The 20,969-nt window shown below is 56.1% G+C and overlaps 1 protein-coding gene across 2 annotated transcripts in view; it reads right to left on the bottom strand.

Moving 5' to 3' along the window:
• The window catches only part of VIPR2 (vasoactive intestinal peptide receptor 2), a 69,957-nt gene that overhangs the window by 34,670 nt on the left and 14,318 nt on the right, over nt 1-20,969 (bottom strand). For both annotated transcript variants that reach the window (XM_065939643.1, XM_065939644.1), the window contains exons 3-4: nt 14,332-14,439; nt 11,493-11,590 (exon numbers count right to left, since the gene is read on the bottom strand). In XM_065939643.1, coding sequence (XP_065795715.1) covers nt 11,493-11,590; nt 14,332-14,439 — 206 coding nt within the window. The remainder of the gene's footprint in view (nt 1-11,492; nt 11,591-14,331; nt 14,440-20,969) is intronic.

A 20,969-nucleotide genomic window follows, 5' to 3' on the forward strand; every position in this document is an offset into this window, starting at 1 on the left:
CCTCCGCCGCCCGGAGCTGCCGCCCGGAGCTGCCGCCCGAGCCTCCCCAAGGCGCCCCGCGGCCTGGCCTGTGTGTGCGAACGCCGAGTCATAACGAGGCGCCGGAGCCTCCACGCGGCCTGCCAGGCCTGCTGCGCGTCTGTCTTCCCGGGGACTATTAATAGCTCCCGTTCTCTCCGGAGAGGCCAGGTTTGGCCGATATTTTATACAGCCACCCTATTTATAACCCAGTAGTGGGTTATGCAATCAATTCCGAAGGTGACAACCAACGCTTAACAGAAGGTAGCACGGAAAATGTGGCTTTATGAAGTGTTCGTGTTGGCTCACACTGTGAAACGCATTTCTAACTGTGGATTTCAATCAGGAGTTGAAAGCCCCTTGGCTGGACCAGAGACTTGATCCGGGAAACCTCTGATTACAGCCTGGCCCGGCCCATCGCCTCACCCCGCAGCTGAGGCACAAACACCCTGACTTACTCTCTTCTGAACCCGCGGAAGCCCCATGCTTTGTAACAAAAGCTAATTCATTCTCCCAGACCTTTTGGTAATGATTAACCTGAGTACCTGGGGCCCTGGGGATGCAAAGGAAACCGCCGTTGATACGCAGTGTCTGTCTCCGATGGGAACCACTCGATTAAAAGGCAGGCCCCTGTCTCTGGGGCACACACAACGTCCTGTTGGGTGAACAAGACTAACACAAACTCTGAAAAGTGGACGAGTAAGCACTGACCTGCGCTTCTAACTGCAAACTCAGAGCCGGTGGCTGGCGGCAGCAAGGATGGGTGGGGGACTGGGGGGCGCGTGGGGCGCTGGGGACACCGGGATGTCTCTGGGCGGGGGGCGGGGCCGTCCCGGCTCCACCGGAGGCATCAGTAGCGCACGATACTCACTTCGCTTGGCACCTGCTCCAAACACACCGGTCCTGCTGGGTCTCCCAGCTACTCCGAGAAGGCACCGCAGGGACCCACGCACGCTGTCCTGTGGGGCGGCAGGCGGAGGGTGCAGCGGGCAGGGTTTGCTGCCCACGGCAGGACGCAGAGTGGGCTGGCCAGACCGGGGCCTTTCCTCGTGGTGGCTTTGGCGCGGGGGACAGGATCTTGGAGCCTGTGGACCAGCAGCAGGGCCAGGAGGCAGCCACTGCCTCCCGTGCAAGGAGGCTCCTGTTCTCACCTCAAAGATGGAAGCTGGGGGCCTCTTCATTTTAGGGGCTGCCAGAAACGGCAGCCCCGCCCGTCTTCAGGGCCTCTGGGCCAGGCTCAGGTTCGCGGTGAGGCTCACTGTCATGCTGGTAACAATCTTACCGTCGAGTTTTTCTTCCTGAAGGTCGTTGGCAAGTATTTTTTAAGACCCACCCATTCTGATTGCAGGATTCTAACTATAATCTAATCGTGATGGTGCTTTGCAATTTACAGAATGTAACACAAAAGTTAATTCATTTTCTTCTTCCAGTGGCCTATGAAGGAGCAGACATATTCTTGCCACACTTCTCTTATACAGATGGGACCCGAGTCTGGGGAACAGTCCTAAAACACGGGGCCACCGAGGTGCAGGGTTGACTCCACCCAGACCCTAGTGTCTTCTCCTTTCAGAGGCCCTTGCCTGAGGGCAAGTTACCCATCTGTTTCAGCTTTTTCCTTTAAGAGGAACTGGTCAGTTCTGCAGATAAGGACGTGGACACTCTATCTGAACAAAGAGTCCATTGGAAGTTAACAGCTCTCCTTGGTCCACAAGAGAAGGGAGGACATAGGACAGACAGCTGTCCCAAGACCGGGGGAGACCAGGCAGAGGCAGGAGCTGGGGCTTCCCGGAACAGAACCGCGAGACTGCCTGCTAAGCTGCAGGAATCAGACACTGGTGCAGCGTAAAGGACAGAAAAGGACGTCAGCGAGCAGGACAAAACAGTCTAGAAACAGACCCACGTGATAGTAACTGGTCTTTGACAAAAGACTACAGGCAATACAGTGGGGCAAAGACAGCCTTTCCAACAAATGTTGCTGGGACAACTGGACATCTACATGCAAAAAAATGAACCTAGACACACCCTTATACTTTCACAAAAATTAACTTAAAACGGGCTATAGCCCTAAAGAAAGTAGGAAGTTGCTCAGTCGTGTGACTCTTTGTGACCCTATGGGCCATAGTCCACCTGGCTCCTCTGTCCATGGGATTCTCCAGGTAAGAATACTGGAGAGGGTTGCCATTTCCTCCTCCAGGGCATCTTCCTGACCCAGGGATCAAACCCAGGTCTACTGCATTGCAGACAGATTCTTTACCGTCTGAGCTATTAGGGAAGCTCCTATAGATGTAAAGGTAAAGTGCAGAACTATAACTGTTAGAAAATAACATAGGAGAAAACCTAGATCCCCTTGGGTTGTGATGCTTTTTAAAATACAATGCCTATATGTATACCTATGGCTGATTCATGTTGAGGTTTGACAGAGAACAACAAAATTCTGTAAAGCAATTATCTTTCAATAAAAAATAAATTAAAATAAATAGAATGCCAAAGGCACCCTTCATGAAAGAAATCATTGATATGCTGGACTTAAATAAAATTTAAAAATTCTACCCTGTGAAAGAATTTCAGAGAATGAGAAGACCTGCCACAGACAGGGAGAAAATATTTGCAAAAGCATCTGATAAGGATTGTTATTCAAGACATATAAAGAAGTCTTAATACTCAATAGTGAGAAAACACACAACCCAATAAAAAATGGGACAGAGACCTTAACAGGTGCCTCTCCAAAGAACGGATCCAGGTGGCAAACAGGCAAATGACAAGATGCTCCCAGAAAGCACAGATCAGGGCGTCTGGGCGGACAGACGCCCCGAGAGCAGCGCCCACGGCGAGCAAGCGCGTGCGGACCCTGCACTCACTGGGGACCCCGGGGGTGAGCGTCCCTTCGCTGTGAAGCGGTGATTAAAGGCAGAGCTCTCCCTCGTGGGCTTGTCGGGGGATTCAATGAGCCAATCCATGCGAGAGCTGTAAACACTCCCAGTAAATGTCCGAGACATGATTTTTGGCGCTTGGTTTGATTTTATAATGAAGACCGTTTTTATGAAAAAAGAGGTCCTCGAGGTTGTTCATCTGCGCCCGGAGTCCTCCTCGGTCAGGTTCCGTCTGCGCTCGCTCTGCTTCACCGAGCGCCTCGAGTCTCAGCCGCTGCCTCCCCACGGGCAGCGTGGTCCCGCCTCCCTCACGGCCGCCAGCATCGTGCCGGGGGGACTGGGGGGACGGGGTGACGGGCGCGCTCCTGCTGACCACAGCTCCTCCTCCCGTCTGCGGGGCTCAGAGGTGCCCCGGAGCCGAAGGGGAGACGCAGGCTTTGCGCTGGGCCCCTGCGGTCTCTGCTGCAGCCTTCAGGGCCTCTGACGAACTGAACCTGAGCCCAGCTGGGCACCCCGACAGCACTGTCCCGGGGGGAAGTGATCAGGCTCCCGCGCGGCAAGTCGGGGTCACCTGGCGACGGCACTCACGGGACCCCGAGGTCACTGTCCTCCCGAGGACGAGCCGAGGCTTCAAGAAGGAACAGGAGACGGGGGTCCAGACAGTCCCCATGACTGACGCCCCCTCAGCACAGGCTGACTCCCCGTGGAGACCGCACCCCTGAGCGGCGGGCAGCCTGGCCGCAGGCCGCGGGTGACCCTCCAGAGGCAGGGGTCCTGGGGTCCAGGGGCCCCGCCCCTGTCTGCGCGGCCCCCTGTTTTCAGTCACCGCAGGGACCGCGCCTTTGTTGGTATGGACGGGTTAGAGGAAAATGGATTTTCTTTTAAAACCCAAAGGTGACATTTCTGAGATTAAAAAGAAAGCAGTAGATATTTTGGAATGTTTTCTCCCACTGAGACCTATTTCGAGCACAGGGTTTATGATAAAGAAAAGGCGACAGAAAAAGAGGTCGGAGCCTGTGCTTTGCCATCGAGCATCCTGATCCTAGAAACACCAGGCAAACCCACAGGGAGCCGGGCTTTGGGGCGAGGGAAAGACAGAGAAAGGCTGGGGGCGGGAGAGGCTGGGCCACTCCACCAGAGCCGCCCTGGCTCCTCGGAGGGATGCGCCCTGGGCAGGGGCCCAGACAGCAGTCAGAGAGCAGCTTCGCAAGACGTCCGGAGCTGGGTTACACCAGGGCTGCTCACACCTGAGGCGGTCCGTTTGTGTGTGTGTGTGTGTGTGTGGCCCGGGGCCTGCTGCTCTCCTTCCCCCAAGCTCAGAGGCTGCAGGACAACCAGCGGCCGGGTTCCCTGAACCACTCCTGCAAGAAAGTCGCCTCCAAACAGGCTTCAGGAAATGCTCGACAGCAGGAAATTTGACGGTTGAGTCTCCCCATTGTCCTGACAGAGTCTGGGTGGATGCAAATGTCGCTGAGAGATGATTTGTCAAACAGCAGAAATTTGTATTTGGGAGACTTAAAACTATTTGAATATAGAAGTAATGTATTTGCTGACTTTTGAAGTAGAAAAATATAACCAAACCACTAAAGGGAACATGCGGCTTCACTGTTTCCTGTCCTTCCTCTGCATGTTTCCAGGCGTGCAGTCTCTCGCTGTCCTTGTCCAGCCCGAAATGCCCACCTCCCACCCCCGTGATGGGTGGTACCACCCAACAGAGGGGAGGGGAGCTTCTCCCAAAGCCTGTCCTCTCTTTCTAGGTCTGTAACAGATCGCAAACACCCAGTAAAACAAACATTGCTAATTTCCATATTTTCTTCAATTATCTCTTTGGACTACGGACTTTCAGTCCTGAAATGTGCATGTCACGTGGAGAAATGGACAGGATTATCCAGCGAATGTCCTGGTTGTCCCCATCCTACCCTGGAGCAGCGCCTCCCTTCCTGACGGCCTGGGGGGTGTGGCTGGGGCTGGTGGGCACCCAGCTCTGCTGGCAGGGCTCCCCGTCCTGAACCCCCAGCTGTTACCCCGCCTGCCTCACCTCCCCGACGCAGTGCCGCCCTCTCATCTTATGAGCAGTCCACGCTCTGAGCGTGCTCTCGCGTGCCCTGAAGAAACCCCGGGACGCTTCCTCCCGCCACTCGATGCAAAGTGAGACAAAGACACCACCCTTGGTGCTTGTTTGGAGGCAGAATGGGGCCGGCCGTGGTAAGAGAGCTGAGTGTGGGCCCACCTGCACCCTTAGGGCTCCAATCCGGGCCTCCGCCGGCCGCGGGCCATCCCTGTGGAACCCCCAGCCCCACCCGACTCGGGGACATCGTGGTCCTGATGGACCTGGGGGTGAGAGGTGGAAGGCATCTGACGCAGAAGGACCGCACACATTAGGGACGGGGACCCTGGGGGAGGTGCCACTAGCGGTCAGTGTGAGAGTTCCTGCAGTGGTCTGAAAGCTGAGAGGAGGCCGCAGAAATATTTTTAGGAATATGGCATAACATGGAAGAAATGTGTCTGCTTAAAGCATGGGAAGGTTGAAATGCCAAACAGTTCTCTTGGCTATATTTAGCAGAAGTGCTCTTTATTTAAGACCTATGTTAGCAAATATATAATGTGGGAGATGTATGGAGTGCCTGGCCTGGCGTGTCCACCCAGCGCAGGACGCCAGCCTGTCGCTGGGACCGCTGTCCTTGGGAGGGGCTGTGGGCCAGGCGTGGATCCATGGGCAGTGACTGAGTCACACCTGGTGGCTGAGCGGGGTACAGTCCTGGGGTCCTTCACCTGGCTCTCGATAACAGGGGAAAGGAGTCCTCCTGGGCCCACAGAGACTCATCATGGCTCCTGACTTCGAGCTGTTGGATGTTTTGCCAGCTCTTGGCTGGGGCTGCTGGGCAGGAGGTGAGAACTGGAGGCAGGGAGGCTGGCCAGGACACTCTGACCAGGAGCCTCCAGATGGCTGTTGGCGGAGGAGGGAAGTCAGGAGGACAGGGTCTGCCTGACGTGCTGTGGGGGAGCCCCTGGGCCAGGAGAACCCCTGGGCCTGGGACAGGATGGGTCGGGGGCCTGGGGGGCGGGTGGGCAGGCAGATGACATGGGGTGGAGCACCCGTTTCTGGCTGGTCCCACCTGAGGCCGAGGCCATCATGCAGGATGAGCTCCTTGACTCTGGAGACCCTCAGCTCTCAGTGGAGAAACCCTGGGCTCCCATGATAAGGGCGGGGCTTCCTTAAACATCCGCTGGATCATCGAAAAAGCAAGAAAGTTCCAGAAAAACATCTATTTCTGCTTTATTGACTATGCCAAAGCCTTTGACTGTGTGGATCACAATAAACTCTGGAAAATTCTGAAAGAGATGGGAATACCAGACCACCTGACCTGCCTCTTGAGAAACCTGTATGCAGGTCAGGAAGCAACAGTTAGGACTGGACATGGAAAAACAGACTGGTTCCAAGTAGGAAAAGGAGTACTTCAAGGCTGTATATTGTCACCCTGCTTATTTAACTTTTGTGCAGAGTACATCATGAGAAACACTGGGCTGGAAGAAGCACAAGCTGGAATCAAGATTGCTGGGAGAAATATCAATAACCTCAGATATGCAGATGACACCACCCTTATGGCAGAAAGTGAAGAAGAACTAAAGAGCCTCTTGATGAAAGTGAAAGAGGAGAGTGAAAAAGTTGGCTTAAAGCTCAACATTCAGAAAACTAAGATCATGGCATCTGGTCCCATCACTTCATGGGAAATAGATGGGGAGGCAGTGGAAACAGTGTCAGACTTTATTTTTTTTGGCTCCAAAATCACTGCAGATGGTGATTGCAGCCATGAAATTAAAAGATGCTTACTCCTTGGAAGGAAAGTTATGACCAACCTAGAGAACATATTAAAAAGCAGAGACATTACTTTGCCATCAAAAGTCCGTCTGGTCAAGGCTATGGTTTTTCCAGTGGTCATATATGGATGTGAGAGTTGGACTGTGAAGAAAGCTGAACGCCGAAGAATTGATGCTTTTGAACTGTGGTATTGGAGAAGACTCTTGAGAGTCCCTTGGACTGCAAGGAGATCCAACCAGTCCATCCTAAAGGAGATCAGTCCTGGGTGTTCATTGGAAGGACTGATGCTGAAGCTGAAACTCCAATACTTTGGCCACCTGATACGAAGAGCTGACTCATTGGAAAAGACCCTGATGCTGGGAGGGATTGGGGGCAGGAGGAGAAGGGGACGACAGAGGATGAGATGGCTGATGGCATCACCGACTCGATGGACATGGGTTTGAGTAAGCTCTGGAAGTTGGTGATGGACAGGGAGGCCTGGCGTGTTGTGATTCATGGGGTCGCTAAGAGTCGGACACGACTGAGCGACTGAACTGAACCGAACTCCTTAAACCTTCTTAGTGGTATTAAGTCCTTTATCCAAGGGTTAAAAGAGAAGAGGCTTAAGATGAAGATAGGCAGGCCAGAGGCAGCTTTTGCTGGGAGAGGAACACAGACGGAGGAGACCTTGTCTGTGGAAGCTGAGGTGCAGTGATAGGGCATCCCAAGCTGAGCGGGGCTAGGTCAGGGTTTCATGGCACCAGGAATGCAGGCTTAGACCACTGAGCGCCCCCAGCCCCTCGCAGCTTCACAGTCACGGCTCCCGCCGTCATCCGAGGGGTCCTCTGGGGTCTTCAAGCCCGTGTCTCCTTCTCAGGGCTCCTGCTCTCTGTTACTTTACCTCCTGATTCCCTCACCGTATGTGGTTTATGTGGAGGCTGTTTTTCCCCTTGAATTTAATTAACTTTGAAACCAACAGAGGTTGCACACACAGCACCCGGTGTGGAGTTTGGCTGCGTGACAGCAGGAAATCCAATTATAATTTTAGAGCTGGGGAGAAAGATGGGCTGATGAGACGCGGAGTGATGCATTGGCAGGAGCCCCCGGAGGGTCGGTGGGCTGAGGCTCTCGCTCCCCACCCGGGAGGGCCCGTCCTGGCCTGGCTCAGGCGGCCCCACGCCCTGAGGCTCTCGTCGTCACGGACTCCCTACACAAGCAGGCATCCAAAGCATGCGAGCGTGGGAGCTGCAACCAGGCAGAGAGTTACTCATCTTGGCTTCGTGCCATTATTTCCTTCCCTTTCTCATATTAAAATATTTTGAGTTTCTAATCCATTAGCAGGAGATATGCACTCGTGATCCTTGCAGAGTGTCTGAAATGTTTAACTGAGAACAAAAATAGCTCTTCTCGCTGGATAGGAAAGCATCGGGAAGTCACAGGCACTCCATCCTCAAGGGGTCTGAGCAGACACGGTTCCCACAGGGTGTCTTTTATAGCCATGTCAGTGCTTTGTTGCCTGAAGACAGAGGGGTACGCCGGGCTTCCCGGAACGTTCACGTGTGACGTGAGCATGGGGGCCCTTGGACACGCTGCTCCCCCCGACGGGGTGTCGAGGCCTGGGAGGTCCACATGCTGGGCTGGCTGCGACAGCAGGCGGGAGCTGTGGGCAATGGTAGGTGGGTGTCGGAGCCCCACCTGCCCTCCACGCCCAGGAGGCCAGGCGCTCTCTAGCTGTGCCCCGGCCCGTCTGGGAGGACGTGTGAGGTGACAGGGGCCGGGCTGTCGTGGGGCTGTCCTTGCTCCTGGTCAGAACAGGGTCATCAGAACAGGGCTGGGACGCTCGTCTCTACAGGGACAGTCCTCAAACTGGGGTTAACGCTACACAGTTTAAGGCTCACTCGTAGAACGTCGACGGGACGGTCCCCAGTTTGGACACCCTTATATCGTGGAACAGCAGTTTGGAACCTGAGACGGCTCACAGGCCCGTGAGATGTGGCTGGCTCTGATTCCGTCCGCGGTCTCTGACCTGCCTGGGGGCCAGGCCACCAGCGAGCCCGCGGGCCATGGCACTCAGCCTGTCCTGGGGGATGGGGCCAATGGTGGAGGTGGTGAACACCACTCAAGCCGCAGGCTCAGCACCGGGGCCCCCCCTTCTCTGTGCTGCAGCCATGGGGGCTGCGGGGGGCCTCCCGGCCGCCCCTTCTCTGTGGGGCCCCTGCAGAGCGCCCCAGGGCGCAGGTCCAGGTGGGGTCTGTGGACGGGTCAGCAGCTCTGGCCTGGCTGCCCAGGTGGGTCCCAGCGCATCTGGGCGGCTGCCCCCCATGCGGGGAGCGGGGGGCTCGGGAACTGCCCCTGAGGAGGGCTCAGATGGACTGACTGTTGTCAGAATGCCGGGGGCCCTGGCCACACCACATCGTTCCTCCGAACCTCAGTTTCTCCGTCTATAAAGTGGGCCATCCCCTGGTAAATGAGGTGAGGGGTCGGCAAGGGTCACTGAGCACAAACCTGCAGTGGTCAGAGGGGTGGGCGCGGGGCCTCCCCAAGGCGCATGGAGCCTGTGAGGGGCTGCGGACCCCGCGCCTGGCGCAAGCAGGGGAACCTCACATGTGTCAGCGAGGCGCGCCCGGCACAGGCGCCCAGCCGCACCCCAGCCACCCTCCCCGGCCGCCAGCCTCGGCTCAGCAGGCTGACCTCCCAGGTAGAGGGGTACACGCGAAAGTACAAGTACAAGGTGCTTCTTTTCCGGGATTCCTGGTCCCACAGGAGAGGAGCCGGCTTCAGATTACAGACCTTGGTGAGGCGCGCAAAGGAAGCCCCTCGGTCAGCCAGGGAAGTGGCGGGCAGCAAGGTCCCCGTGGGTCTCACTTGGTGGCAGCAGGGGTGAGACTGACATGGGGGGCTGCGGGCTGAGGGGCAGCTGGCGGGAGGTGGGCTCAGCCCACAGACAGGCTTCTGCCAAGGTTCTTTGGGCTCCTGCTTGGGCGACAGACAGCCCCCAAGCTCTTTAAATGAGCCCCACACCCAACGTGTGGACTGTGTGGATCACAACAAATTGTGGAAAATTCTTCAAGAGATGTGAATACCAGACCACCTGACCTGCCTCTTGAGAACTCTGTATGCAGGTCAGGAAGCAACAGTTAGAACTGGACATGGAACAACAGACTGGTTCCAAACTGGGAAAGGAGTATGTCAAGGCTGTATATTGTCACCCTGCTTATTTAACTTATGTGCAGACTACATCATGAGAAATGCTGGCCTGGATGAAGCACAAGCTGGAATCAAGATTGCCAGAAGATATATCAATAACCTCAGATGAGCAGATGACACCACCCTTATGGCAGAAAGTGAAGAAGAACTAAAGAGCCTCTTGATGAAAGTGAAAGAGGAGAGTGAAAAAGTTGGCTTAAAGCTCAACATTCAAAAAACAAAGATCATGGCATCTGGTCCCATCACTTCATGGCAAATAGATGGGGAAACAGTGGAAACAGTAGCTGACTTTATTTTTTTTGGCTCCAAAATCACTGCAGATGGTGACTGCAGCCATGAAATTAACAGACGTTTGCTCTTTGGAAGAAAACCTATGACCAACCTAGACAGCATATTTGAAAGCAGAGACATTATTTTACCAACAAAGGTCCCTCTAGTCAAGGGTATGGTTTTTCCAGTAGTCATGTATGGATCTGAGAGTTGGACTATAAAGAAAGCTGAGCACTGAAGAACTGATACTTTTAAACTGTGGTGTTGGACAAGACTCTTGAGAGTCCCTTGGACTGCAAGGAGATCCAACCAGTCCATCTTAAAGGAGATCAGTCCTGGGTGTTCATTGGAAGGACTGATGCTGGAGCTGAAACTCCAATCCTTTGGCCACCTGATACAAAGAACTGCCTCACTGGAGAAGATCCTGATGCTGGGAAAAATTGAAGGCGAGAGGAGAAGGAGATGACAGAGGATGAGATGGTTGGATGGCATCACCGATCCGACGGACAGGAGTTTGTGTAAACTCTGGGAGTTGGTGATGGAGAGGGAGGCCTGCCGTGCTGCAGTCCATGGGGTCACAAAGAGTCGGACACGACTGAGTGACTGATTTGAACAGAATACCCAAAGCTGGCAGGGAGCACACGTCTGAACCAGCCCCGACCTGGGGCTCCTAAGGCTCTTCCCTGTCCACACAAGGGCATAGCACTAGTGATGGGGCCCAAGGGGAAACGGTGGGCTGGTTTTCTGGCGGTAAAGAAAATATCCCCCCATCATGAGCCAGAGCCAGGTGAGCGTGCTGGCGCTGGGGAGTTCACAGAAGGCCCAGGGCAGGCTTTAGCGGAGCTGCAGTCGTTCCTGAAGGAGGGGCTCTTCTCGCCCCTCGCCTTCCCCGGGCCAAGTCTGGACCTGGCCTGAGCATCACAGCAGGTGCTGAGCTGGGGCAGTCCCGGCCAGGCACACCGGCTCTACGTCTGCAGAGATGCTCCAAGCTTGGTCTCATCCCTGCTGTTGGCTCAAGGCTAAGAAAACCTCCTCACAGCTTCTCGAGAGCCTGTATTGTCGCAACATCTCCAAGGGAACCAGAAACCCTCGCGGCAGAAAGGACACGCGTTACAGCTGGGCTCAGCAGGCACTGCCACTCTGGGTTCACCTTCCAGACACAGCAGGCTGGCGAGGTCTCCCCACCCCAACCTTACAGAACCATCATGATTCCTAAGCCCAGGCAGCTGAGCTGAAATAGGGGCCTGGCTGGATTTGACAGGAAGTGGAAGGAGACGTGAACAAGCTGCCCCGCGGGGAGCCGGCAGGAGGGGAGGCCAGGCGCTTACCTTGCTCTCATCCTCAAGGTCGCTGTAGCCACACACGTCCATGAGATCCGGGAATGTCTCTGACCACCCGTCACTGGTGCAGTTCTTGCTTATGTTTCCTGGAAAGTGAACGCCACGGGTCTGATCTGCGTGTCCAGGGCCTGCACCTGCTCCTCGGGGCCTCTCTCTGCCTCGGGCCGGTGAGGGTTGGGGCCTGGACCAGGGCGCCCGCTGCTCAGGGCCTCCTGAGCCCTGGAACCCGGGCAGTGGTCCTGCAGTTCGGGGGCCTCACTGGCTGGAGGGGGCAGGCTCTCTGACAAAGCACAGGCACGTGATGGCGTTCCCGTGGGATGAAGTTAACAGTGTGCTCTGATGGCCACAGAGCAGAGTGGCAGTAAACGGCTTGCATCCTGTTGAGTGAGAAGTGTCTGCAGCCAGACCCCGATCACCCTGTCCTGCTCCCCAGACCCCGATCACCCTGTCCTGCTCCCCAGACCCCGATCACCCTGTCCTGCTCCCCAGACCCCGATCACCCTGTCCTGCTCCCCAGACCCCGATCACCCTGTCCTGCTCCCCAGACCCCGATCACCCTGTCCTGCTCTCCAGACCTCGATCACCCTGTCCTGCTCCCCAGACCCCGATCACCCTGTCCTGCTCCCCAGACCCCGATCACCCTGTCCTGCTCCCCAGACCCCGATCACCCTGTCCTGCTCCCCAGACCCCGATCACCCTGTCCTGCTCTCCAGACCTCGATCACCCTGTCCTGCTCCCCAGACCCCGATCACCCTGTCCTGCTCTCCAGACCTCGATCACCCTGTCCTGCTCCCCAGACCCCGATCACCCTGTCCTGCTCTCCAGACCTCGATCACCCTGTCCTGCTCCCCAGACCCCGATCACCCTGTCCTGCTGGCTGGAGTCGGGAACAGAGAAGAGCGTTGGCAGAGCAGGGCGCGGGGCTCTTTGTAACTCCTGCAACCCTGATGTCTCATGACGAGGCTCTGCGACGATCCCCCATTGTGGACGAGAAACCTGATGCTTAACGAAGGTGGCCCACTGGCCCAAAGCTCCACAGCCGACAGCAAGCGACCCTTTTCAGGCCTGGGCAGTCACCTGCTCAAGTGCACAGCACGCTTGTGGCCCACTTCCCCTTGGGACCGTACCCTGAGCTCTGGACGGCCCGGGGGCGGGGCGGTGAGGAGGGGCGGGGCAGCGAGGGGCGGGGCCACGAGTGGGGGCGGGGCCATGAGTGGAGGGGCGGGGCCGCGTGAAGCGAAGCGGGCACAGTTAGAGCGTCTCCCCACCCGGGTCTATGAGAACCTTGCTCTCGGGTCCTCACTCGCTGTGGGACCTCCCGCCGCTGCGGGGCCCCGTATCTCCAGGCCGCTCCCTACTCTGGCCGTGCTGAGTTGCGGTTCATGGCGGTCTCAGCACAGTGGTGCCAGGTACCCCCACTCAGCCCCCCAAAGCTGACTGCACACCCTTCATGGCTCAGAGGGCAAAGAGTCCGCCTGCTGTGCAAACACGGGCTCGGTCCCTGGGCCAGGATGGTCCCCGGGAGGAGGGCATGCCAGCCCGCTCCAGCATTCTTGCCTGGCGAACCCCAAGGACAGAGGAGCCTGGGGGTCAGTACAGTCCTTAGGGTCTCAAGGAGTCAGACATGACTGAGCGGCTAGCACTCTCCCCACACTTTTCCTTGCCGCTGGGTGCATGGTTGATCGTGACCGTCCCGTAGGGGCTGTGGTCACAGTGTCTGGTCCTGAGCACTGACAGCTGGGCTCAGACCCTGCTCTGGAGGGTCCTGGCTCAGGGGTTAGGCTGGAACGGTGGCGGGCTCAGTGAGGCACCAGCCCCTGGGAAGAGCTCCCAACCTGGGTCCTGTTCAGGCTTGGAGTCAGAGGCAGGTCAGAACCCTGCAGCCCCGTGAGGACCAGCCCGGCAGCTTCTAGAGAGAGGTGGGCAGGACGCAGGGCTGGGCCCTCTTGCTGCTGCACGCACAGCGCAGCACCCTCCCCCCACGGGGGAGACCCCCGAGGACCTTCGTCCATTCATCAGAACAGATTCAGAGTCCTTGAACCTGGCCCTCCTGCACCTGGAGGTTTGACACCGCACCTTTCAAAGACCTGCCTTGGAGCGACACCCAGCCCGGCTCCCCGCCCAGAGGCAGAGCCTCTCGTGGCCCATTCCCACGCCCATCCCAGCCCTGCTTGGGGGACCTCCCATGGGCCCCAAGGCCCACTGGCTTGGGGACAGTGCAGCAATGTGCTCCTTGCCATGACAGCGTGCACCAACGTCTGCAGAGACTCCCCAGTTTTCCACCTACGACTTGTTTTTAAAATGAAAAACAGGTGTATTTCTCAATCACCTGGGTTTTCAGGTTCTGTGTGCAGAGCAAGCCCCGGGAGGAGGCAGCCCCCAGCCCCATGAGTACCTCCTGCAGGTGTTCAGGGGCTGAGAACCCAGACTCGGTCCAGGAAGGGAGATGCTTCCTGAGAGAGAGAGTGTGTGTTCCAGGCCAGCAAGGGACACCCTGGAGGACACGCTCTGAGGGCCACAGGTCCCCAGGTGAGACAGGTGTTCCTGTTCTCCTCCTGCCTGCTGCCCGTGGCCCCTCATCTGCCCTGGGCACCGTGTGTCAGGCTCCTGCTCGGGGTCTCCCGTCTGAGCCCTCTGCGTGTGCTGTGGGTGGATGGCCTGGTGGCAGGCATTCTGTCCTCCCAAGCTATAAGGGAAGGTCAGCACAGCTGCCTCCTGACCCACTGGGTCATGGACACCAAAGCCCTGCTTCTTGTGCCTCCATGGAGAAGTCGGTCCCTGTGACCAAACCCCCCAAAAAGCTCAAAGATGGCAGCACGGACAGTACCTGGTTTGCTGTAAATATTGCTGAACAGTTTTGGACAGGGCACCGTGACGGTCTCGCCAACATCCGCGGGGCGCCAGCAAGTAATGTTGTCCCAGACGCCACTGCAGGCTGGAGGGGAGACATGGGTGAGCAAGGCCCACTGCCCACCTCGGGCAGCTCCCTCGGGCCGCATGCGCCCCTGAGCGGTGGGGCCAGATCTGCCCTGAAGCTTTGCAAATAGAAAGCCTATCAATTAGATAATTATACTGCAAGTCATTCTCCTGTGAAACAAACTCGCACCACGATATTATTGAGAACATGCTTGGCACGGGTTCACTGTGATCAGCTTTGCAGACGTGAGTGAGTGCGAAGGGAAGAATCTGAGGCACCTGGTGTGTGCTATGCACTTTTGAATTTCAGCAGAATCGGTACTTTTTCCCGATGATGTGCTCATCCCTGTGACAAGTGGGTGCCACCCGGCATCTGTGTAAGTCTCAAAGGTGAGGGTCCCCCGAGGCACACACACTTTTATGGACTCTGCTTTTATGGACTCTGACTTCAAGGACAATTTGCAAATTTAAATATTTGATAATATTTAGTTGATTGCAGCAGTCAAGATGATGTATTGGCAATGAAATTTTAGGCTACCTTAGTGGAGTTATCTAATAACTTAATTAGCACAATGTTAAAGAGTAAAACATTTTTCAGATCTCTTATTTTGAGTAATAACCACCCCATGAGGGTAATTCATACAAGTATTGCATTAATCATCTCACCAACAAACAGCGCTGAGGTTCAAACACTGCAAGGACCTCTCAATGTCAAACAAACAGAAAATGAATCCCTGAACCCAGGGGTTTTTTTACTACAAGTTGAAGGTACTTCTACTATATTTTGTGACCTCTAAAATTTTACATTTCAGTTAAACTTCAGTATTGAAGGAGCAGTGTGCCGGCTTCAGTTAAGACAAAGAAATAACAGTTCTGCTCTCTGACATGCCATCCATACCTGTACGATAACCGTGATGTAGTTTTGGTTTGACCACAAGAATGTTTTACTTCTATGAAAACAGATAATGAAAAGTTGGCTGCAAAGCAAGTTTTGCAAAAAAGTTAAAAATATCCTTCTAAAGGTTTTTACAAATGAAATGAAAATGTGTGTGCTTAGTCACTCAGTCTTGTCCGATTCTTTGCAACCTAATGAACTGTAGCTCACCAGGCTCCTCTGTTCGTGAGATTCTCCAGGCAAGAATACTGGAGTGGGTCGCCATTTCCTACCCCAGGGGATCTTCTTGACCCTGGGATCGACCCCGGGTCTCCTGCATTGCAGGACGATTCTTTACCATCTGAGCCACCAGGGAAGCCCCAAAATGAAAACACACTCATCCTACAAACTGAATTACACACCAAAGATTGAGTACATAAATTCATACTACAGTAGCTTACATGTTTAAAGAAAATGTTGCTTTCTGAAAAATTACTTAGAACAAGTCATCAAGGACAAAGATGTCAGTAGAAACCCTTGCCCAGTGGGTGGACAGTGCGGCCTGTGGGCCTGGGGCCGTGTGGGTGAGCAGGGGACAGTGGTGGGGGTTTACCTGGCAGTGAGTCTGAGCGCAGACGACAGATAACGGGGAACATGCGTGCCGCTCTCTCCACCTTCCAAACCTCATGAAAATGACAGTTGAGAGATCAGAAAGGGCAGTTCCTAGAGCCCATAAAACTTTGAAGACAGACAGCACGTGTGTCTTAAAGACTCAGGCAGAGCCAAGGGGGCGCAGAAGAGCCCGCAGGAGGAGGAAAGTGGGCAGTGCCCTTGAAGGGCCCTGGGCCCCAGGACACGGGGCTCGGCGGACTAAATTTGCAAGAATCACACTGAGTGTGAATTCTGAACTCTGGGAGCCCAGCCTCCCGCAGCCTGCCAAGTGTTTCTGGAAGCGCTGCTTAGGCCACCTGCTGGAGCAGTGCCCAGGGGAGGTCCCAGGCAACCAGGCCACGTGAGACAGGTGGAGTCGCTCTGAGAACTGCAGTTGGGGACCACCCAGTGTTAGCTTGTCCCGAGAGAAGCTTCTCTTGTTCTGGTGCAAAGTCTGATGCTAATTGTTGAGAGATATGGGGCTTCCCAGGTGGCGCTAGTGGTAAAGAGCCCGCTTGCCGATGCAGGAGACGCAGGAGACGTAAGAGATGCGGGTTTGCACCCTGGGTTGGGAAGATCCCCTGGAGAAGGGCATGGCAACCCCCTGCAGTATTCTTGCCTGGAGAACCCCGTGGAGAGAGGAGCCTGGCAAAGCCAGATTTCCAGACATTCCCAGCCGTCATTCTCACCTCTAACTCTGTGGCTGCTTAGCAACTCACTTTCCTAGTTTTTCCAAAGCACGTGAATTGGTTTTCCCAGAAACAAGTGCCTTTTGGTATCTGTCAGCTTACATACTGTTTACCTAAGCAGTTGGTTGAGTAGCAGATGTGGGCGGTGACGATACATTGTAAGCTCGGCAAAGTGGTCCCAGTGGTTGCAGGGAGGAGGTGGCGGGGAGTTGTGAGCAAAGAGCCTCCCGCCAGGGTCACTGGAAAAGAGAGCATAGGAGCCTAGCGGACCCTGGTGCTGGGGGCTTCCTAAGCTCCTCTTGGGAGGGCAGCTTAGTGCTCTGAAAACAACCTTCTATGACCAAGTGGTTCAGGAAAACTGACCCTATGCAGGGTGCAGCATCCAGACATCCCCGAAACTTCACGGCATCTCATACAGAAAATACGCGAGACAATGATGAATCGCATTGGAAGGGCTGTGGTCAGAACACGTGCCTATAAATATGCCGGAGCTCCAAGGAGACAGCGGCAATTCACCCGCCAGACAAGAATCTTAAGCAGGGGGGACCCACCACCATGGAGAGAACCCTAATCCCCTTGTTCCCAAAAGCCAACTTTCTCCCAGGCTCTCTGTGGGCAAGTCACACACCCACAGATGAGGGTCTCTGTGTTGTTTTGAGCCCTGGATTTATCTTCTCATTATTTCAATGACATAAACATCACTTTCCAGAAAACCACGTGAGTGTCACTACCCAGGTCTCGCAGTTTCTCTCGGCAGAGCTTTCACAGGTACTGTGTTTCCTGCTCCCGGGTGCACACGGGGAGGTCAGGGCCAGAACCCTGTCGGCCCCACCGCCCTGACCCCTGAAGGCCACGTCCCCACTGGTGGCTTGGTGGGGGCCCTGGACACAGAGCCAGAGGCGCGTCTGAGCCCGGGTGAGTGTGTGGACAGAGGACGGCCCTGGGCACTGACCCGGGCGCTGAGGGCTGAAGTCTAAGGCAGGCCCTGACTGCACGGACACGGCTGCCTACCCTCTCTGGGTGAGGCTCCAGGGGCGTCCCCAGCAGAGGCCGGGCTCTGCTCCATCCTTGTCACTGGGAGAGGAATCCAGTCCCCAGCCAACACCAAGGCAGAGACAGACAGCACAGCAGCGGGACTGCGGGTACCCAGGGACCCCAGCAGACTGGAGGTACCTATGCAGCAGGGAGGTGCCTGGTGGGCATGGGGTGATGGAGGAGGGTCCCACCCCCACCAGGAAAGCCAGGGAGGGACTCCACTCCACAGCCTGGCAGACCCGCAGGGGGCAAAGGGGCCAGCACCTCCGGTCACCTCGCTCCAGATGGGGTGTGGGGAAGGGGCTGCAGCACCAGGGATGTGGGAAAGGAAAACGAAATATGCCTGTTTCCGGCACTAAGGTGCGAGGTCTGGCAGGAGCTAAGGCCACCAGTACCACCCTCCATTCATAGGTTTAGTTTAAATTTGAAGTCACCAGCGGCCGGAATCAGACGCTGCAGGCACGTGCTAGAAGTGCCCCTGGACTCTGAGACGAACTGAACTGAACCCAGCCCACGGATGGCAGGACCCATGAGGCCCGGGGCGTCCCCTCAATGGGCTGGCCTTGCTCAGGACAAGCCAGAGAAACAGCACTTCTTGCTCTCTGCCCAGACCTTGCGTGGAATGTACACACACCTTGCGTGGAATGTACTGTGGCCAGAATGACAAGGCCTCTAAGGCTCGCCTGATAGATCAGAGAGGAGGCCGGAGCTCTGGGACTGCCCTGCGTCTGCCCGTGGATGACACCATCAGAGGGCAGGTCTCCCCTCAGTCCAGGCTGGTGGTGGGGCGGCCAAGGGGCAGTGGACAGCATGCCACGTCCTTCCCACCCCCCACCCCAGGACCCGCCGTTAATGCCCACACCCAGAGTCCTGCTTTGATTCTCCCTCTGGCGCGGCTCAATTTTTAAGGTTCCTGGAGGTTCTCACGTGCACCCAGGACTCAGACCCACTGTCTTGCAGGGGAGGCGCCAGAAGGGACCTTGAGGTCACGAGTGCAGGTGTTGGTGAGGGTCCCGGGGCTGCTGCCCCTGGGAACTTGCCAAAAAGTTCCTGGGTCCCATCCCAGGCCACCAAGCCAGAGACCCAGGGTGGCCCCACAGCCCCGAGATGGTGCTGAGCAGTTCAGGGGCTGATGCAGCCCCATCCCCGCCCAGCACAGGAAGGGAGGTGGGCGTGGAACTCCTGCAGCTCAGCAAGCCTGGTTTCCCCTGTAAACTGGGCGTGGGGGAGTGCCAGAGGCCTACGTGGCAGGTACCAGGGTCCGCGTGGCCCAGGGAGCCCAGAGTGGCCGTGGGGCACCTCCTGGTGTGATAGCAACACGGATTCCCAACACCTCTGCAGACCTGGGGGGCTGTGCTTGATGCCCACCCCATCACGTGAGCCCGCTGGGGAAAGGGCTGCCCAGGAGGAGTTCTGAGAGCAACAGGGGGCAGCATGCCACGCCCGGGGGCCGGCTCTGCCCTCAGAAGCTCATCTCATCCCCAGACCCAGGGATCTGGGCGGGGGTGGCTCCCCAGTCTCAGCTCATGGATGTGTATGTGGAGGCCAACATCCACTGGATCATCGAAAAAGTGAGAGAATTCCAGAAAAACATGTACTTCTACTTTACTGACTATACCAAAGTCTTTGACTGTGTGGATCACAACAAATTGTGGAAAATTCTTCAAAAGATGGAAATACCTCACCTGCCTCCTGAGAAACCTGTATGCAGGTCAGGAAGCAACAGTTAGAACTGAACATGGAACAACAGACTGGTTCCAAATCGGGAAAGGAGTACATCAAGGCTGTATATTGTTACCCTGCAGGGCTCCAGAATCACTGCAGATGGTGATTGCAGTCACAAAATTAAAAAAGACGCTTGCTCCTTGGAAGAAAAGTTATGACCAATCTAGACAGCATATTAAAAAGCAGAAGCATTACTTTGTCAACAAAGGTCCATCTAGTTAAAACTTTGGTTTTCCCAGTAGTCATGTATGGATGTGAGAATTGGACTATAAAGAAAGCTGAGCATCGAAGAATTGATGCTTTTGAACTGTGGTGTTGGACAAGACTCTTGAGAGTCCCTTGGACTGCAAGGAGATCCAACCAGTCCATCCTAAAGGAGATCAGTCCTGGGTGTTCATTGGAAGGACTGACGTTGAAGCTGAAACTCCAATCCTTTGGCCACCTGATACGAAGAGCTGACTCATTGGAAAAGACCCTGATGCTGGGATAGATTGAAGGCAGGAGGAGAAGGGGACGACAGAGGATGGGATGGTTGGATGGTATCACCAACTCAGTGGACATGGGTTTGAGTAAGCTCTGGGAGTTGGTGATGCACAGGGAGGCCTGGCGTGCTGCGGTCCATAGGTGCAGAGATTTGGACATGACTGAATGACATGGCGGGGCCCGCACTGCTGGAGCCCCCCGGCCCCGCCTGCAGCGCCTCTGCGTGACCTGTCTGGGGCAGGGCAGGGTAGCCACCCAGCGTGCGCCCAGCCCGGCAAGGCTGTTTTTGCCCTGGCCATCAGTGGCAGCGCGAGGTTGGTAGACTTGGCCTGGGCCAGATGGAGTGTCGCTGACCCACCTGGGCCTCCTGGGTGGCTAGTGGCCCCCAGGGCCCCCGACCCTGGTGCTCCTGTGGGGCCACCCCCGTGAGGGCCACAAGCCCACTGCCGGGCCGAGGACGGGAGACCTGCTGGCTGATCGGAGCCGCGGGACAGCTCTGATGCCGGGGCCGCTCTCGTCCCCTGAGTTCCGGTCTGGGGTGATTCGGGCCACACTAGTTACTAGACGTCTCCCAGCGGGAACAGAGCACGTTAAGAATGACGGTCACGTTTCCTCGCTGCATCTGTCCTTCTCCTCGTGAGCCTTTGAAAACAAGTGCTAGGGCTCTGGCTGGAGAAAAAGGACTGTGGGGCAGGGCCAGGTGGGGCTCACTAAAAGGACTGGAGAATGTCAGAGCCGGGAGGACCCGCTGACCCCTCGAGGCACTCTGCCTCATACACGGGGGCCCACAGCTAGAGAGCCTCAGGAGTCTTAAGGCCCCTGGGACTAGGCCGCTTCCTGCAACACCAGCCTCTGTCCACTCAGAACGTCTCAGCCCTTCGTGGAGATGCCCTTACAATCCTACAAAACCTTCCAGGTGTGCGATCTTAAACTACGAGCGCTGTACACACCCTTGGTGTGTGTTTGCATATGGACATTAGTCCAGATGCGGGGAGATGTGCATGGTGCTGGGAGCCCGTGCCTGCTCCGTTTAGTCCTGTCTGATGGCATGTCATGCCGCGGGTGGAGCGGGCCCCCATGGCCCCTGCTCCA

The sequence above is a fragment of the Muntiacus reevesi genome, chromosome 6 (genome assembly GCF_963930625.1).
Source record: "Muntiacus reevesi chromosome 6, mMunRee1.1, whole genome shotgun sequence".
In the NCBI taxonomy this organism is placed as follows: Eukaryota; Metazoa; Chordata; class Mammalia; order Artiodactyla; family Cervidae; genus Muntiacus; species Muntiacus reevesi.